Here is a 13,168-nt window from a genome sequence, read left to right on the forward strand (position 1 = left end):
AAGCTGGAGCTAAACGAGTACCACACCTCAGTGCATACGATAAGCGGCAGTTGCTGCGCGCGGATCGCAACACGCAGCTCTCTACTAGCCGTCTAGCCGTATCGTTTGTGTCTGCGACAAAGTTCACCTTTTAAAGGGCCACCCGCAACACCAGTAAACTCAACGAAAGACTGATGAAATATCGCCTAATTACACCACCACCGATGATCGAAGGCGTGTTTTCATAGCGCGCACAACAAGCTGATAGTTCTGAAGTTCTCTCACAAGACACTACTTTTGAAAAACCTGCGAGATGTTAGAACCACACCTAACCGACAACCAACCAAATCATGACACGAGCTGCTCCTGTTGACAAATATTGCGGTCGTGCACTGACCCTCTGAATCGGACTGGCTGGTTAACGAAACCAGTGCTATAGTTCTCATATTACTCAAGGGGTTAAAGGGGGTCTGTTAGTAACGGTAGTGTGCACGAATAAGACGCCTGCATTCACACAAACGCCGCAAATAAGCCTCGCATTTCTCTCTAGGTGTGTTTGCATGTTTATCCGCGTCGGAGAGGCACGACGCAAGAGCTCATCTAGGAGGCTAGAAAAGGAGGCTGTACCTCATAAGGTCACCGAAGACAGCCTAGCGGTTATATATGGTGCTTTCGCTCTGACTTTTTTTTGTAAGCACACAATCGCACGAGTAGCACCGCACGGGGCATGAGTCATTCAAAAATCACCTTGCGCACACATGCCTGCCATGTTTGTTGAGTTCCGCTGAGCCTTCAAAGGTTTCCGGTTTTCGGCTTCGGCTACTAATCGCACGTAGCCTGTTGGCGCTGCTTGACTCCGCACCATTCGCACCAGCTCGGCTGTTTGCGCGTGTTTTGAGCGGAGAGAAGTTCGTTTTTTGGCTGCGCTTGCTTCTGATTGCGGAAATTTCTCGCTTTTTGCAGTGAACTTGCAGGTGTACGCCGAACCTGTACGCTGAAGAGCAAGCTGATGCGCTCACGGCCGCTGTAATTTAATTGAGTACATCCAAGCTTTCATCGCGTATCTCAAACGAACGCCGCTTAGTAATGGGGAAGACAGAATGCGTCGATCGGTTCTTGGAGAAAGTAGGCGATCTAGAGCGTCAGCTGTCTATCAAAGAGCACATAACCAGGCTAGAAGGCCACATGTCGCTGGTCAAGGACCTACACGAAACGGCTACTCGCATCGAAACCGACGTTCGATGGGTACTGGGCCAGCTAGCTATCATGCTCAGTGATGTGAAAGCAAGTGCTGGTCAAGAGGACGCAGAGGATGCAGTGCTTCTCGACTTGGCGCTGTTGACCAAGAATGCTGCCGGTGATCGCTGTTGTCCGTGTCAGTGTCATGCAAAGAGCGAACCCGCACCATCAAATTCTGGTGACGGCACCCAGGACTGGAAACCGCCTGAAGGTTCAGATGTGAGAACCGCTTCATATTCCTTTCCAGTGTTGACTTTATTAAAACTTCTGGAAACGTGGTGATCTATTGCCTGCTTAGTTGTGAAAGTTCTGCTCTAGAGTAGCTACGAGGCGCAGCTCTGCTGTGGGAAAAATGATCAATTAATTGCTTAATCAAGGAGCCGAATTCACTGACTGAAATTGGCATCTCTTGCCGATAAGGGTAGACAACTGGACAAGCTAAACGCTTTCGGTAGCTTCAGTGCTTGCACATGCAAAGGACGAACAAATTGAACTTATTGTTTGCTTGTCTTCGGTAATTTACATCCTTGATGTGTGTATGCATGCATAGTGCGCTTGTGCTGTTTCATTTGTATGCACGTCTGAAGTGCAACCCCCGCACAGGGCCTTTTGGTAGAACGGTACGTGTGCGCAACAGGGCCCTTTTATCCATTGTGCCTTATGACAGCTCTTTTACCCCTGCACAATGCATTGTGGCAGAATTGTATGTGTGCAAAACAGTGCCCTTTTAGCCATTGTGCCTTATGGCAACTCTGTGGGGAATATTATTTGATAAAAGCTCATGTATGCAAGCCAGGTGCTATTGGTATCATACTAGCTTTCGTCTATCTAGGGCCAGAGAATCTCACTGCATTGCTCATGTCCACATGCAGGTCACAGTAGCAGACTTGGTGAAAAAGGCTGCACAGGAAGCGGTTGATTCTTCAGACTACATTTTCAATGAAGAGTACCAGATGTACTATAGTGTTTCAACAGGTTGCTACTACGACCCGGTGAGTCCATTTATAAATGCTGCTACTGCCGAACCTCTGTTTATGTACATGCATTTACATATGATTATGTGAACAAGGCCTATTATTGGTGAGGCATGTTTGAAAAACAATGCAGAAAAGCAGACTGAAGGAATCGGCTCGTAACAAACTTTTGTTCCATCGTGTCTTCCTTGCCCTGCGTTTTGCACTGCATTCTCAGATGTGAGAAAATTTAACGCATGTTTATTTTCCATGCAGTCAACACAGCTCCTCTATGAGCCAACATCGGGCACCTACTACCGCTACAACACAGAAATGGGAAGCTACGAAGTGCACTCTCAGGTGGAGCCCACAAAGGCCCACAAAACTCGGAAACCAAAGCGCAAGGTCAGTGATCTTTGCTCGAGTTCTCTTAAAAAAACAAAAAAAAAACAGTGACAACGACGGGCTTTTGCATATTGAAGCTACATCTCCTCACCTTTAAGGCAGAAGTTGTATATCAGCTTTCAAGTTACTATGACATAATTGGTAGGAGCTGACATAACTGGTAGGAGCTATAAGGGCACATCAAACATTCGTGCAGTCTAGCTGCTGTGTTGCTTCCAGTCTGTTGCCTCCCTCTGTGGCTTTAATCATGGTGATATTTGCTCTGTTGCTGGAAGCAGAGTAGAACCATTCCCTGATTTCTTATGGCAGGAAGTGATGAGGGCACATTCACAGTGGAAGCACTGAAAAGAAAGGTTTAAAGTACTACTCGTAGGGTAGGAAGGTCATAACAATAGTATTGCACCCTGTACTTGAGCACCCATTTCAAAGGCCATTGACTTCACTTGACCGGGGATGGCACATTCTTGAAAGCATCCAATCAGCGGCCCAAAGGAACCAGCCAAGCAGAATGACCTTTCTTAACGGCCGTCAGCTGAACACTGGAGTTCTCAGCTATGACTTGGCATACCGCAGAGAAAATAACCTACTCAGCAAAAATTGCATCATGGCAACATTACTTAGCAAGTATCGCATACACTACACGTGCTGCATCATTTTTAGCCCCTGTACTTTCCACCGTGCTATTTTGTGCTGAGAGGGGAGACAAAGCCTCAGGGACAAATAAATGTCAATTAGTATTGTTTCAGAGCCCTTTTAATAACGGCCTTTCGGCCTTTTTGTTAGCTTTAGTTACAACGTACAAAATTTACTTCAGCACACTGCCGACTGAAAGCAGTGACTATTAAGTGAAGAATTTTATGAAGGATGTTGCTTTGTTTGCAAGGGACATAAAATGTAGTCAGTGGTTAACAGTCCCTTTGTTAACAGTTGTTTTCAGAACATGGAAGCTAAAAAAAGATATAGATTTTTTTACAGCTAAACCATGAAGCCAGTAATTGAGGGGTGTAATCAGTATTATATGTGAAACCTACAAAGTGCACCTCTCAATCTCAGGCTTTGATGAAATTCTTGTGCTGTAGCATTAGAGCTATCGTCACACCCAAAACCCCTCCGCCGGATGTCAGGAAATACCCCCGATTCTGAAATCAGACGCAAGGTGGCCCACCCCTAAAATTTAGAACTCCAAAATTTAAGAGTGCTGATTAAGGGGCTAAAGACCCGTTAATGAGCACTGTAGCTACTTGCCTATTTACTTTTACCTCTTCACTTATCAAAAGACAAGTCTCCAAGGTGGCGATCTGAATCCTTGTACTCTTTTTAACATGAGATCACTTTTATGCAAAAAAAACTGGCTTTTTACAAAACTTGTTAACAACTGCGCTGATTGATTAGGTAGTCTAACAGAGATTTGACAGCATAAATTTTAAAATGAAGTCAATACTGAGAGAGGATAACACACATCTTGTTTCGCTTTCTTTTGTGTCCATCCAAAAATTCATGTTATTGTAACCTGTTGGCTCTCTGCAGTGATGACTGTCTTCCAAGTTGTTAATCACTCAAATGTGTAGTCTTTGCTTATTCCTCGTGCATTATAGCCTTGAGGTGTATGCATGTACAAGCAGCTATTTCATGTGCAGTTGTGATAGGCACCTATGTTGCCCTTGAATCCACATAAATGTACCTCGTCGCCATTTGCAGTATATTTTTCTGTGCATATTGAGGGCTGCCGTTTTGATTTCTTGAAGAAAAATGGTGTTGTAACCTTTCATTTGCAATTCTCTTTGTGCTGTGGTGACATGTCGTGAACAGAATGACCTGGACTAGCTATTTGCAAGTTGCTTCTTAATTTGTGTGTTTGGTCTCCGGTTGATACTGTCAGATGAAGCGTATGCTTTTGGGAACCCCAGCACTTTTTTTGTCACTGACAAAAAGGTTGTGAAATTGGCGTGAGCAGTCCTGTACAAACTGCCAAGCCAGAGTCGGCTTGCGGCACGAAAATATTTTATGCAAAACTTTGGTTTAATATTTCTGCTTTTTACTCTATCCTTAGAGTAGCCGAGGTTGCTCTTCTTGCTGGCTTCCTTTTTTACATCGACAGCAGATTGTAGCAGTTTGTTGAACTCATGTCGCCATCTTCCGCATTTGTTCTCCTTTTTGTTCTCTGCATCACCTGCCTTATATGGATGGATGAATCAAAGTGTGTGACGCTTGACACAGTCGCAACACGCGTCAACCTTACACCCCATGACCAGTCACTGCACTTGACTACCCTGCCCCCTCAGCTAAAGACAGCCACCAGAGCTTACTTGTGGCACTAATGCTTGTGTGGCAACATATGTGCATCCTACACCCCTACCTGGAGTTACAGAGCACTCGAACTGGCATCAGCGTTTCCCACCACCCCAGCGCTGTCTCTGAAGTTCACATCACCACATGGACAAACATCTGACAAATTATTTTTCCTGTTCAAAACACATAAAATTTACTGTAAAGTGGGGTAAAAAAATTACATCTGATTTAGCTTGCTTGGCCAAATGCGAAGTATGTGCGCTAGCACGTAGCGTCTCATTTCGCTTTCGGTTCGAGGCTATACCCTGGCGTTCCATGGGGTAGTACAAGCTTCCCCCAGACCTGGTGCTCATCGTCTCTGAGGTGAAATGCTTGGGAAAATGAGTTGTTGACCCCGCCTCATGCAGACCAAACACGTTTACCGTGGCACTTCTTTGGCCAATATACCCTTGCACCATAAACACAAATCATGATCACAGAGTTAAACATTCCTTGGAAATGAAGGAAACAATCAGCTTGGAGGAGCTGAGAGGTGCTGGTGCACCCCATAAGCACAAAGCTTCAAATGAGCTTGTTATTGGGAAATGGTAAACATTTACTCATTTTTTCTGTGAGCAAATGCCCCAGAGTCAAACACCCAGTTCAACTTTATTTTCACTCTGCACAAAAGTAGTGTTTGCTTAAGCGAGGATAAGTGTATTTGGCCAAATATGATTACTATTGATCACCACTTCTGTGTTTAAGTGATATCGTGCTCACTTAGAAAAGCAACTGGACTGTGTACTGTCATGGATGGATGAAATGCAAGCACAGGAAGACATATTAATACACACATTGTAACAGTGAAGGCTCCGTGAGTATTTATGGTAGTGTAAATGTACTGTGAGCAATTGACGTGACTGAAATTATCAGTCTTCGGTTAGCTGCAATTACAGTTCTTTCATTTGAAAGCATAGTTAATATCACTATTCAGTTAAGCCTCAAAATGCAATCCAACAAGTAGAAAAAATAATTAGTTGCTTTTGATGTTACTTTCCTTGAAACTTTTATTAGCAGTCTATGGTGTGTCACATAAATTTAACAAGACATGGAAATGGGTGGAACATTTTGCAGAAACGAAATTTTAAGGCAACATTTTTGCCACTTACTTGGGGTACTTAGCAGTATTTTATTCATAATTAACTGTTTATTAGATAATAGCAATTGAATGTTTTATAGCTGGAGGTTAACACAATGTTTCAATTAGAAATGCAAAAAGCTGCCAGCGGCATCATTTTTAACACAGCCATTAATTCACAGCGAGGGAAAGAGGATGTTCGAAACAGTGGCATCAGTGGCTGCTTTGAAAAGCAGCACATCCTGCTTGATGCTGACTCCCAGCATCAGAAGGTCCTTCCTTGCCTGTCCGTGTGACATTCAGCGGGCTGAAATCCAAGTCAGCCTTTTCTGTGTAGGCTGCTGCTCAATCTAACAAAGCGTGGTGCAAAGTAAAAATTGCCTATTCCTATTTCTGCAGGGGATATTGGAAAGTGGCAGTTCTGTATGGGGGTGCATTCTGTCCAGGCTTTGAACAGCTGACGCGGCATTAAGTGCATTAGCACTATTGTGGCCAAGGTGCAGCCACAAGTCATGCAAAAGGGGCAACCACGAGCCTAGCATCACATGAAGTGTCACGAGAACTGAGCTACTTGTGTGCTTGGCTTGTCTCTGCTTGCCCCTTTCCATTTCAGTGCTACTTGGCCATCCAGGGTGATACTGCAGGGCACGTGCCTATGCGAGGCTTTTAGCACCTGGTCACTTTTTGCCTTGAAGGAATTATGCCATTTCGTGTCATTGTTTGCCACCAAGCCATTTACTTGAACGTGTACTGCTTGTGGCAGCTTCTTTTCTGAATCGGTTTAATTGTTACGACCATCGGTCACTAAAGAAATGAATGTTATTTATGTTACTGTCTGAAGAAAGTAATCAGACCATTGCGTAATTGTTAAAAATAAATTTATTGTGAGTAGTGCATTATGCACCTGCACCTGTAATGCATTATGTACTAATCATGAACGTACGGAAAAACAGCACAAGAATGGCGGAATTAACACAGACATATGCACAGTTTTGCCATGTTATCTCTGTCTTTAGTGTTGTCTTTAGGATCCATGATTAGTGCAATCATGTTTAGGTTTCTTTCTTTTTTTTTTTTTTTAGAAAGAGCTGAATGCGAGTGAAGCGCACCACTTTGCAGCACCAGCCAGTCCACTTAGAATATTTGCATGCTAGTTCTTTCTGACTTAATAAATGACTTGCATGTCAAAGCCAGCAAACAAGTCATCAGGGTAGCCTGCTGCAGAATACCTACTGCTTCCAACAGCGCAAGAAACTTCAGCCCAAAGACAAGTTCGCTGAAGAACAGCCCATGGAAGAAGGCGAGTTGGAAGACAGCTGTACCGATGAAGGCACCAGCACGACCGACGAGAGCAGCAGTGCGGACGAGGAAGACGCAGCTAGCCAGCATCCACCGTGCATACGTCTTGTGCTCAGAGAGCCTCAGGACATGGTGCAGCACAGGCTGTTCTTGGTGACCCTGCCAGGAGCCGTCTTGGGCACCCATGCCGATCATGCAATCTGTCTTCCCGATTTGGACACTGTAGATGAGGCACGAAACCCTATTTCTCAGACACCATTTTGTTTCTCATTTTCTAACCTCACGTTTTCCAAATAGTCGAGCACAATTGTGGCAGTGCTCTCTGCCTGGGCCTACTCCAGAGCCAGGCACAAGATATGCTACAGCTGTGCTCCGACTTGCATAGTTTTGGGCAGACAATTGAGGTATGAGTAGCTTGAACCCTATCTTGGTGGCGTAACCAACAGAGGTAAATCTGTGGGATGGGAGGTTATACTAAATATTTATGAGACAAAAAAAGGAATCTAGAAGGGGGCTCAGATAAATCTATTAGCTAAATGTATATATTTGAAAAGAGATGACAGTCAATGAAACTAATGAGAACAAAAGGTTTGGTTTGGTTTGGTTTATGGGGTTTAACGTCCCAAAGCGACTAAGGCTATGAGAGACGCCGTAGTGGAGGGCTCCGGAAATTTCGACCACCTGGGGTTCTTTAATGTGCACTGACATCGCACAGTACACGGGCCTCTAGAATTTCTCCTCCAAAGAAATTCAACCGCCGCGGCCGGGATCGAACCCGCGTCTTTCAGGTCAGCAGCCGAGCACCATAACCACTGAGCCACCGCGGCGGCAGAACAAAAGGGAATTGTTCATTACTTTTTCTGGCGTCATTGATTAAAGGAGGAATTTGAATAATTAATTTAGATAACAGAAAATTTTGCAGAAAGTTGTGGGAAAGCAACCACGTGCCACCGCTATGATTCAAACCCATGATATGCAGTGCTTAGTGCTTTACCGAATGAGCTATAATGACAGCTGTCTTGCCTTCTGCTTTCAATGGGATCCATGGCAGAGAGAAGGCAGGAAGATGGGATCCTTGGAAACAAAACAAAATGAACAAGAGTTGAGGGTAAGCCTCGGTCCGCTCAGGATAACAGACTGAGGCTCCCCGTCAACCCTTGTTCATTTTGTTTTGTCTTTTCTCCTTTCAAGGGCACTTGAGAGTATTCACCAGAGCCACACCCTAGCCATAGCAGGGAACATGGTACATCCTGTTATACTGAAAATTCCACGAAGAACATGGTTGAATAGGAGAAGCGGCAGCTCTGCAAAAACCCTCTTATACTATCTATGGCATCTCCCAGTGCATCTCTTTATTCTTGTCTGCTCACTTGGTAAAGATAGTAAAGGGACAAGTTCCAGCTTGCGTCTGCCGAAAGATGCATTTTTGGTAAAAAACCTGCTAAAAGGACGCTGACGTAAATCTTGATCATAGTTGTTGTATGTTAACAATAATCTGTGCAGTGCACTATTAAGCCATTCTAAAAAAATTTAATTTGTACATAAAATGCAGAAATAGAGAGAACCCTTGGCGACGTCATTTGCACTCGAGCGAACTTCCCACATGATGTCATAACGAATGGCGTGCAATTACTGTTATCTTGTACTAAAACAATGGCCAATGCTTCTAGCTCAGCCAACACAGCAAGCTCGAACTGTGAACAAGGCTTTCATCACAGCAATTGCCACCCAAAGCTGTAGCACCTGTGCACAGAGTGTATGGAAAATACTACTGCTTTTATTGCAGGTGTTGTGCTCGAGTGCATTATGAGACACCATGAATGTGACTAAGGGATCCTGAACTCCATTTTATGAAAGCAAACGAATGTCTTTGATGTCTCCCTCTAGTGCAGTCCACGCAATCTACCTAGCATTGAGCATCTCTGGATGCTGAGTTTTGTTTTACCACTGTTTTCTTGCAAGATACGTGAGACGTACCCCAGCCCAGGTAGCTGCACCAGTTTTCTTCATCCTGTTGGCGCTGTTGGCCTAAAAAATTGTCCCTTTACATTCCAGAGTCATGCAGAACTGCGCTACTCTGCAAAGCAGGGTGGCTACCTTCTCAAGGATCTTGAGAGCCAAAGTGGAACATCTTTGAATGGTGTTACATTAGAGCAGGTCTGTCCTTGCCATCTGTCGCATGCTGTCGCAAGTGCTCCAATGGTGCAGCTCTTTAAAGCATTTGTCGCATTCAGATAAGTGCACTACATTTAGAAGCTGCCCTCAGGTATCATAAACATCATAGCCTTAAAACTTTGAAGTGTGCAGTGCTGTATATTTTTTTAAATGCATCAGCCGCATGGCTTACATGGGGAATACGCGAGGGACAGTCTTGCATAACACTTTTATATGCAGAATTTTTTTGTGTTATAAAGCACACAACTGAGAATTAAGCATGCAGAATTTGCATAATATGAACCTAAGATTTTCTGTGTGGTAACTTTTTTTCCCCTATAAATATTCCTAATTCATTACGGGAAAAGCAAAGATAATGATTTCATACAAGAATCGAAAAGCAGCCTAGTCTTGATACTGAGGTCACTGTATTTGACTGTCCAAGATTTTGCTGTGCAATTTAAATTGTCATATGCGTCATGTTTAGATTTATTTCCGTATACAGAAATGCATTGTTATTGTTTCCCATTGTTTCAAGATGCCCTTGTAACTTCAGATCATTTAAGTGCTGTATGTTCGCAATATTTTTCTGCAACCCTTGCAACAGGTGCCAGGAATGCTGAAATACATGATGGCACATATAAAATGGACTAGGGACTCTGCAAGTGCCATTCTATTTCAACAAATTGCTGACTGCAGCTTTCAAGTTTGCTGCTGCCTATTATCTTTATTTCTTTGCTGATACAAGTTTGCTCATTCAGTGTTTGTCTTTCCAGGCTTGTTTTGCCATTGTTTTTGTAACAGCACTGCCTGCACTTGATTGTGCTGTTATTATGTCCTAAAGAAACCATGCACTCATCCATCCGACAGGATCAAGAGTCGCTTGTGCAGCACATGGATCAGCTGCAGCTGGGCGCTGTCCAGCTGGAGGCGCACATCCACAAGGGCACCAACACTTGCACCCGTTGCGAACCGGGACTCATGGGTGCACCCTCTGGCCAGCAGGAATCCAAGCGGGCCTCGTCCCCCAGCTCTGAGGCCAAGCGTCGGGCTCAGCTCAAGAAGCTCAAGGCCAAGTACGGCCTTCAGGTAAGTTCCACTGCAACTGTGCTAGTGATGCCTTTTAGCATGACTATTCACTTGGTGCATTTAATGGTGCACTGAGAGCACAAAAATGAGAGAGGTGCCTTTAGTGCTAAGGACTAATATCATAAGAATTCATAGCCTCTCCCTTACAAGTTTGTGCACAAACCTGCACGGCCGTCTTTTTTTTTTTTTTTTCTTCAGCAGGCACCTCCCTTGTAGCATATAATCACTATGCTGAAAGCAATGTGTGCTCAAAAGCTAGTGTATTTTAATTGCGACGCTGCAGGGCATGGAGTACACTGTGAGAAGTCCTCCAAGGGGCTATCAGGATCGTGCTCAAGAGCGCAGAGGAACTGTAGGAAGCAAGTTTCCTCATGAACGAGAATCTGAACCAGCCAGTGTAGACAGGTATGACACCACATTTCGTCTTTGAGACCTTGAGTTGTGTTTGAAAATGCACGTTATGCCTACTGACTAAAGGATAGAGCTTGCACTGTTTGATCCACATGCCTTGGTAGCCATTAAAATGCCTGATAGCATGGTAGGAGCTGAGAGTGAAATGTCATTTGCTCATTTGTTTAGCTGCAGTCTTTATAGTTAACAACAAGAGCTTTGTTGTACTGCACATGTGTTATGCGATGAATCCCAAGACTGACAAAATATCAGTGCCATGGCTGAATGGCATAAGGCACTGGGTTCAAAGCTTAGAGAGGAAAGTTTAAGCCCAAGCGGCACAAGGAACGTTTTCTGTCAGCTTCAGAGAAGTACATCAATGTTCATTTATGTTATAATTTTAGTTCCAGCTCATGCTATACAAACATAACTGTCTGTGTAGGCCTCTTGCTCAAGACAACATAGGCTTCAAGCTGCTGAACAAGATGGGCTGGAAAGAAGGTGCTGGCTTGGGAAAACATGAGCAGGGAGCCACGGAGCCTGTGAGTAAAATGCTTTTGTGTGTATGCTAGTAGCAACAATCTGCTTAACATTACAGTATGCTTGCACATGAATCATAATTGTGTGTCTTATGATAAAACTATAGTGACTTATTCTTTGAGGCCTCCAATTATAACTTGTTACATTAGTACATAGACACAACACAGAGAACCTGCTGAGCCTGTGAATCTACACGGCATGTCATGAAGATTGTTCTTATCGATCACAGTTACTGACAGTGTGCGTCTGGTCATACAGTACATCAGCCCCACTGTACCGTTCTTAAACTTCACCAGTGGCAGCCTTTTTTTTTTTTTTCCTTTCTAGTTGAAACGGCATAAGTGGTGGCTACCATTTTTGCATTGAGAATGCCCTCTCATTATCACTTCCATTATATCCGTTTGAGTTGCTTAGTTCTTCAAATGCTGACACAGCTTCCCGAATGCAGGTCAAGGTTTCCTCGAAGAACACTCGTACTGGGCTTGGCCACAGCGGCCCCAAGGTGGAAGACCAACGAACCCACATTCGCAACAAGACACGGGAGCGCTATGAGGCCATCGCTGAAAAGGAAGCTTCTGCTGTTTTAAGCCCAGAGCAGGAAAATACATAGCACAGCACATTGCAAATTGAAGCTGTGCATGAAGTTACTAGTACGAGCATTGTTGCATTTATGTCCTCTGTACCGTCGTTCGACTGTATGTCAGTGTGTGGTGCATTCCGACAGCCAGGAATGATGGGAATGTGTGATTCTGTTTATCACAGTGGACACACTATGAGAATGCTCGTCCTTAAGATAGGGATACCTGTTGCCAATCACCTGGTAAGTTTCTGTGACTGGAGAACTACTGCCGTCTTTAGCTGATGGTAAATGAAAAAAAAATAGGTCAGTTCATCAAAAACCAGATGCTTCTCTGGACCAGTATTTTGCTGATGTACCGATATATTCAAACTCGCAGTGCGCTTCAGGACATGCAGTACAACTTCTCAGATAAATGCAGCACTGTTCGCATGAGTCAGATGATTTCTTAACTGCACCTGTTTATCCAAATTTGTTATTGGAGCTGTGCGTCTTTATAATAAATTTTACATGTTTACCTTTCCCCGAGCCTTGTTTGCAATACCATTTTATTGGGTGTATGTCATCAGAACAGGTCGCACCAAATGGGCCGGTCCGAGTACATGAAAATATTAAGTGGTACATTTTGTGCTTTGTATCCTCAATCACCATTTGCCCATCATGGTGGATCAGTAACTGCGGCATCTGCCCAAAATCACAGGATTGAATCCCTGCTGTGATAGCTGCATGGAGGTGAATTGCAGAAGCACCTATGCTCTGTGCGATGTTACATGGCTGAAATTAGCCCGGAGGCCTCCATTGCAGTATTTTTTAGTCCATGTGCAGCTTCATGAAAGCATTATACTTACTCTGGTCCACCTTGAAACCCTGAAACCTTACAGTTTAAGTAAATGCACAGATGTTCATAACCATGTGACCGCAGATGCAGAATGTGTAAGATATCCCTGCTTTACATATTCCTGAGGTCTCCGTGTAGTCATATTTAAGGCCCCTAGTTTCCTGCAATTCTGCGAAAAATTGTAGATCTAGGCATTTTCATATAATTTTATGTTAGTAGCCCCTTTCCCCTTCCTTCCCTTCCCCCCCTCCCCCCAGGAAAAGGGGACACTAAAATACAGAAGCAGCGGATACGTTGAC

At 44.0% G+C, this 13,168-nt stretch overlaps 2 protein-coding genes across 10 annotated transcripts in view; one reads left to right on the forward strand and one right to left on the reverse strand.

Annotated features, from left to right (window-relative positions):
* The window catches only part of Crag (DENN domain-containing protein Crag), a 62,745-nt gene extending 61,966 nt beyond the window's left edge, over window positions 1–779 (reverse strand). For 4 of the 8 annotated variants that reach the window (XM_089545418.1, XM_089545417.1, XM_089545410.1 and 1 more), the window contains exon 1: window positions 607–776. The gene's annotated coding sequence lies outside the window, so the exon portion shown is untranslated. Of the gene's footprint in view, window positions 1–606 lie in introns of all 8 variants that reach the window. The other 4 variants (XM_089545412.1, XM_089545414.1, XM_089545413.1 and 1 more) reach the window with 3 other exon arrangements.
* On the forward strand, window positions 581–12,554 carry LOC149342907 (angiogenic factor with G patch and FHA domains 1). 2 transcript variants are annotated; one of them, XM_089545421.1, is made up of 9 exons: window positions 586–1,437; window positions 2,091–2,210; window positions 2,448–2,576; window positions 7,228–7,512; window positions 9,337–9,438; window positions 10,306–10,524; window positions 10,808–10,929; window positions 11,357–11,456; window positions 11,903–12,554. In XM_089545421.1, exons 1-9 carry the CDS (start codon window positions 1,066–1,068, stop codon window positions 12,062–12,064), a joined length of 1,611 nt encoding a protein of 536 aa, XP_089401547.1. In that variant the 5' UTR covers window positions 586–1,065; the 3' UTR covers window positions 12,065–12,554. The 2 variants fall into 2 exon arrangements, with proteins under 2 accessions (XP_089401548.1, XP_089401547.1); XM_089545422.1 differs by lacking the exon at window positions 7,228–7,512 and having other exon boundaries at window positions 581–1,437.
* The last annotated feature ends 614 nt before the right edge of the window (window positions 12,555–13,168 follow it).

The sequence above is a fragment of the Amblyomma mixtum genome, chromosome 5 (assembly GCF_055824585.1).
Source record: "Amblyomma mixtum isolate Tamu chromosome 5, ASM5582458v1, whole genome shotgun sequence".
Taxonomy (NCBI): domain Eukaryota; kingdom Metazoa; phylum Arthropoda; class Arachnida; order Ixodida; family Ixodidae; genus Amblyomma; species Amblyomma mixtum.